General features: G+C 31.8%; 1 protein-coding gene across 1 annotated transcript; it reads right to left on the bottom strand.

Moving 5' to 3' along the window:
- Nucleotides 1–3,109: 3,109 nt before the first annotated feature.
- On the bottom strand, nucleotides 3,110–5,477 carry LOC134230135 (uncharacterized). Its single transcript, XM_062711911.1, has 2 exons — nucleotides 5,281–5,477; nucleotides 3,110–3,988 (listed from the first exon to the last, which is right to left on the bottom strand). The coding sequence occupies exons 1-2, from the start codon at nucleotides 5,453–5,455 to the stop codon at nucleotides 3,660–3,662; spliced, it is 504 nt and encodes a 167-aa protein (XP_062567895.1). The 5' UTR covers nucleotides 5,456–5,477; the 3' UTR covers nucleotides 3,110–3,659.
- Between the last annotated feature and the right edge of the window lie 1,424 nt (nucleotides 5,478–6,901).

Raw genomic sequence — 6,901 nt, 5'->3', positions numbered from 1 at the left:
AAAATAATGATTTTCCATAATCTCTAAAAAGACAATGGAAATTAAAGACTTAAAAAATCGAATTTTGGCCCTTCAGGGCCCCTAATGTTAGGAATCAGCCCTTTTTTCTTCATATCATCTTAAAACTCTCAGGATTTTGATCACTTTTTGTTCTACAACTATTCAGAGATTCTTTTTCTTTTCGAGTTATTTGCATAAGAAATATTCAGGGGTCAGCCCGTCAAACTCCTTAATAGGGACGTTTAGCAAAAATATTGTTCAGAACATGATTTTGAACATCTTTTGTTCAATATTACTTATCAAAATATTTCCCACTTTGAGATATAAAGCGTCAAAGATTTGGCATTGTGGCCCCTTGTGGCCCCTAATTATGTAACACATGACATGAAAATCTTAATATATTGTTGCAGATTGTTGCGATTAACATTTTTGCTTCAGTAACTTACAACCAAATACTGACTGATAAAGAGTTATCGATTGAAGAGTTTTGGTCCATATTGTCCCCTTATCTGAGCGCCCAGCCCCTTTTTCTGGATGTTATCTTATGTTCCTTAAGATTTTAAACACTTTTTTGTTCAACATCTATTCAGAGATGCTTTTTCGTTTTTATGCTATTTGCTAAATTAATATTTAGGGGCCGATCCTTCAACTCCTTAATAGGGACGTTGAGCGAAAAATGAAAGGTTGCATATTGTTTAGAACATGATTTTGAACATCTTTTGTTCAATATTACTTATTAAAATATTTCCCGCTTTTGAGATATAAAGCGTCAAAGATTTGGCATTGTGCCCTCTTATGACCCCTAATTATGTACCATACGACATAAAAATTATAATATATTGTTGTAGATCGTCGAGATAAACATTTTTGCTTCAGTAATGTATTACAAAATATTAACAAATAAAGAGTTATCGATTGAAGACTTTTGGCCCCTCTTGGCCCCTAATTTGAGTGCCCAGCCCCTTGTTCTTGGTTTAACCTTAAAACTCTTTGAATTTTGAACACTTTTTGTTCAACAACTATTCAGAGATTCGTTTTCGTTTTAGAGCTATTTGCAAAAGAAATATTTAGGGGCCAACCCTTCAACTCCTTAATGGGGACGATTAACGAAAAATGAAAGGTTGTTTTTGAAAATATTATTTTGAACATCTTTTGTTCAATATTGCTTATCGAAATATTTCTCACTTTCGAGATATAAAGCGTCAAAGATTTAGCATTTTTGCCCTTTATGACCCCTGATTGTGTACCATACGATATAAAAATCATAATATATAGTTGTAGATCGTCGAGATAAACATCTTTGCTTCAGTAATGTATTACAAAATATTAGCTAATAAAGAGTTATCGATTGAAGACTTTTGGCCCCTCTTGGCCCCTAATTTGAGTACCCAGCCCCTTGTTCTTAATTTTACCTTAAAGCTCTTAAGATTAAGAACACTTTTTGTTCAACAACTATTCATAGATTCTGCTTTGTTTTATAGTTATTTGCAAAAGAAATATTTAGGGGCCAACCCTTCAACTCCCTAATTGGGACGATTAGCGAAAAATTAAAGGTTGCATATTGTTCAGCACATTATTTTGAACATCTTTTGTTCAACATTACTCATCAAAATCTTTTTCACTTTCGAGATATTAATTAATATTATAATTAATACATGTATTTAGGGGCCAACCCTGTAGTTGTAAATGGTTGAGATAAACATCTTTGTTTCAATAATGTATTACAAAATATTAATTGAAAAAGAGTTGTCGATTGAAGACTTTTGGCCCCTCTCAGCCCTTAATGTCATGACTCAGCACTTTTTTCTTGCCATCATATTAAAGATCTTGTCATTTTGCACAAATGTTGTTCAGTATGTTTTGTCAAAATAATTTTACTTTAAAAGATATGATGCAAAATGTCTCAAAAAATCAGTCATGATTAGTGTCCTAAATTTTGACCCCTACCGAGCTTCCATACTAGGCACTTCCAGAAAATATCCTAACCCAGGTGCAACATGGCAACATGTCCTCTATCATCCTTGAAAATTTCAGCTTTCTAGCTCAAACCGTTTATGAGATCCGTAGCCGACAAAGAGACCCTCTAAAATTCACCTAAAGGGCGACAACTTTCGACCGGAATTGAACTTTGAGGATTTGAACAAAAAAGGATCATCTTCTGATCAGAACACATTATCACCGAAAATTTCGTGAAAATCGATCAAACCGTTTACGAGAAATCGTCTGCACAAAAATTGTAAAGAAAAAGTGGAATAATAAAAATAAAAGTGAAAAAGAAACAATACAATAATAGAAGGGTCTTCCGTTGGAGACGGAAGACCCTAATAAAAGTGAAAAAGAAACAATAGAATAATAGAAGGGTCTTCCGCTGAAGACGGAAGACCCTAATAATAAAACCGTCAGAATTCGGACCCTGTCGAATTTAGGACTTTCGACCATATTTGTTTTTTTAGTATCAAAATCCTTAAGTTGCACGCATTTTATGTATTTATCGTCCGTATATTAATGTTATTTATTTGTAAGTTCATTTTTCTATGTTTAAAAATAACACTGTACAAGGGTTGTCCGGTAAATTCGTAAACAAAGCGTTTTCTCGAAAAATAATGAGCACACGAAGCTGAAATTTCAGAACTACTTATTTATCGTACCAGTGGTATTTAAGTGCATCTCTTAGCTATAGATAACATAAATTGAAATACATTGAGTTTTTTTTCTGTTTGTTTGTCTTAATGAAATAAACAGTATTGTCTTTCCAAAGTTTATTACATTTGCATACTAAACTGTACTACATGTATTGCTATGAATATAGTTTTCAATATTTATTCTGTCTTCGAACGTAGTAGTCAGGGGTTTCTTTTGATACGTTCTATACGTTCAAGAATTCTGTTATACACTCTACAGAATCTGGCTTTAAGTTGAATCCTTTCAAATGCCCGTAACCAAATAGTTTGTTCAGCAGAATCTATCAGCAATATAACTAGTAAAAGATGGACTGTTCTATGGAATAAGGCCGACCAACTGTAATCAAAAAAGTACGTCTTCAACCCCTCGTAGAAACTGAAAGGAAAGTTCAAGAGGATCCTACCGATACCCAATGGCATGTAACAAATAGCCAACAAGAAAACATTGATGTAACCATCAATTGTCGCCCGGGAAATATACAAAGTAAACAATGAAAATGAGTCTTGATCATCAAACCGCTTCGATATGTGTGAAAAGGCATGCGTCTAATTGATGGAGACGATAGTCGCGAATATTTTGAAAACTTGTAGTCGGTTAAAAATCAATCAAAACGATACCATTTTAAACTTGATCAATTCCTCAAGTAAATGTTGGCTGCATAACATATAAATTGAAGTTAGACACACGCATCACCTATATTTAAAAATGTATTAATTTTCAATTTTTGAATATAAAACACGAACTTGCAGAGTACGTTTTTATCCGAGAAGTAAAATTCGATGTTCTAAAAAAGGGACCTGTCGTTTTTCTGATAGTAAATGATAAGCAACTTTATATATTAAATATGAAAAGCGTATATATTTTTATAGATTCACTTTATGGAAGTAAATATATTATGTATCTCGTAATTTATAAACGGAAAGAACATTCTGATTAACAATCTTTTCAATGTTTAGAAAACTTTTGATTCTAAATAACTACTCCCATCCCAATCCCCATACACCAACACTTAAACTTATATGTATAGAGCAGCCCGGTCCTCCGGGCTGCAATAAAATGTCATATAGTTCAAAGATCACAATCTCAACAATTAACCTGTAAATACTTTTCAGTGGCATAAAGATGGTATTCAAAACAATGTACAAGATTTCCCATATGATAAGAAGTATATCACGGTATGGAGGGTACACCACGGATCTCAAGAATCCTGCTGGACTCGGGATGTCGACGAGGATGAAGACAAGGATGAGGATAAACACATGCATTTTGCTTCTCTCAGCGTAGTTCGGTGCGTCTGTTGTATTTTCTGTGAAGAGGTTTACATATAATTTTATTAAAGATACAAGACACCTTTGAAGTGTAATTAGTTAATTTTATGACAATTAATTATTAAATGCATTTATCAGAAAGACCTTCCAGTCAATTAATACAATTCTTTACCAAAAGAAGAAGGGGAATTTTTATAGGGTTATAGTAAAAGCCATATACACCATCATCATATTAACTAAAGGAAATTTCATACATTTCAGGATGCACAAAAGGTCTTCAAATGCTATTACCCCAAACTCTCTTAACCTAATTTTAATTGAATTATTATGTATTTATTAACGTCTCTCTCTAAATTTTTTCGCTTGTATGGAGAGCTGCATTTTTCTGTCCCACATTTATACTCGGCACTTAGGACCATTGAGCAGGGAGGGATCTTTTTTTTATGCCAGCACCTACTGTGTTACGGGATCTCGATTTATACGGTTTCATTTGAAGGACTATACGTCACACAGTGGGATCACAATCTTTCCTTAGTTTTTAAGTGAAGGACTTATCATCATTACAAAATAAAATCTATAAAAGAATAAATACATTACATGATATGGAGATTCAGCTTTGAATATCTGTCACTAATATCTATATTTCCTTAAAGATACTTATTCGTAAGAATGGGAGGTTCATTATTTGTATTGAAAAGCTTTTACATGTAATTAAGTATAACGAATTCAAATCTGATTTAAAAAATATTTCCCAGAAAAAATGACAAGAACTTAGTCCTATACCTCCTACTAAATGATCTTTAATGACCATTTAAATCTCTAAAAATAGACTATCTGTAGTTTAATTAATGGTAATGTCCCTTTGTTTACTAAAGAAATCTGTAAGTGGTCATAGTGATATATTGCATATTTGATGAACACAGGCTAAACCAGGTGCTTGCAAAACAGAACAGTATTTGATTCATAAGTAATAGAATAAAATCATAACCAACAAGTATTTTTTGAATTCTAAAGAAGTGAGTAACTGTGTTTTCTCTTTCTTAGCAAAAACATATTAAAATTGTTGAAAATTTGGAGAAAAGCCTTTTGTGTATCCTTAAAATATTATACGATAATTTAAAAAAAATATATTTTTTTTAAATGAATAACCCATCGTGGAAGGTTATTCCGATGTTTGGTCTCCGAGGCTTGTATTTTACAATTATTGTAATGTACAATCACAAACAATGGGATAATTCACTAAGAATTGTTAAAAGAATAGGTGAGCATATTAGTATCTTTCTTAACTTCTTTAAATTTTTGTATTAGCATCAAATTTTTAATATTTTACCTGCAGCAGTCGAGGATCCTTGCTGGGCACGATTGTATGATTTTATTTGTTCTCGACAGAACGGACACGTACCATTTCGCCAGGCGGAAATACACCTATAACAAAAGATGTGTCGGCATGGATTGCAGAAGTGAGGATTTTTAATTTGTTCAAAGCAAATAGGACAGGTATCCATTTTACTGTTGAAGGATCTTTGACAAGGCAGTGACTAGTAAGGATGAAAGCTGCGAAAATTTAAAAAAAAAAGCATCGCTTGGAAAAAAAAACCCAGTATTTTCTCTGATAATATCTACCAAATGTCCAAGACAACTTAAAACTGTGCTGTTCTCTTGAAGTTAACTTCTCTATATTTTCATCAAATTGCGGTTACAATATGCTTAAAAAATCTAGACTTCATAAAACATACTCCATGTCGCACAGGAATGTTTATGTGACTAATTTCTTTGGGATCTTTTAAGAAGGCTGGGGGGTCAACAAATTAATCATAAATTAACCACCAGATTTAACTTATTTTTTTACATACGGTATCTTAAGTTGTCAACTATCATTTGGCAAAGAAAAAATTCATATATTTTAGTTTTAAAATTTGACCATTTTTTATATCTTTATATGGAGCTCTTCCTTTAAAGGAGATAAAAAATAGTCTTAAAATGGCTGCCACACCTCAGCCTCGTTAAGAAGAGAAATGTTTTTAACAAATGTTTTATATATTATTATTTATGTAATGCATGGTTTAAACAATATCTATTCACAACACTGAATATATTGGACAACAGGAAAATTGCCTATAAATACCCTCTCTATAGAAGGTCAGATGATCCTCGATCATTCTTAAACGGAAATCTGCCATGAATATCATTTCAAAAAGACACTGTCGATTCTTACCAGTTTTTTAAAAATAATTGTATACCACTGCATGAAATATAAATACACAATATTGAGTTTAAATGACAGTGCTGGTATTGAACAGGCATGGCAAATAGAGCGGATATCTTTTATTTGGTTTTTATAAAGGCTTTTAATAAACTATAAAACTCAAAAGACGCCACCAAGAGCTAGTTGTAAATGATATTTTAACTATTCTAAGGAATCCATTTCGGACATTTAAACCATATATTTCTGTTTTTGATGTAGCGATTGTAATATATCGAAATAAGTTTATTAATGTCTTTGAATTAGTTATGATAACTTTGATTTGTTACATTTTTATATAAACTATGTACTTATTGATAGAATTCATTTGGTAATCGAAGTCAACTTTATCACATTTCAGAACTCATTGAAAAAAAAAAAGACATCAGTGAAATCAAGATTTTGAACTACTTTGTACCAATTCCATCTATATAAACAACTACTCTAACAAATGTTATTCGTCATTACAAATTCCAATATTTATTATCATGGATAAAATTCGTTATAAAAATATTCAACAATTAAACAGGATATTTTCTGAAAGGATTTAAGGAGTTTCCGTAGCATTCATTTTTTCCACCACCCAACAATTACAGTTTTAGTGAATCAAGAAATACAATTGAATTTCAAGCAAATTCTTCCCTAGTTATATGAATTAAGTTGTTTTGTAATTTTTTAAGAATGATTCCCACACGAGAAATATTCACTC

The sequence above is a fragment of the Saccostrea cucullata genome, unplaced genomic scaffold (assembly GCF_032062105.1).
Source record: "Saccostrea cucullata isolate Sc308-1 unplaced genomic scaffold, CSIRO_AGI_Scuc_v1 ctg1837, whole genome shotgun sequence".
In the NCBI taxonomy this organism is placed as follows: domain Eukaryota; kingdom Metazoa; phylum Mollusca; class Bivalvia; order Ostreida; family Ostreidae; genus Saccostrea; species Saccostrea cuccullata.
This window is presented reverse-complemented; position numbering and strand designations above follow the sequence as displayed.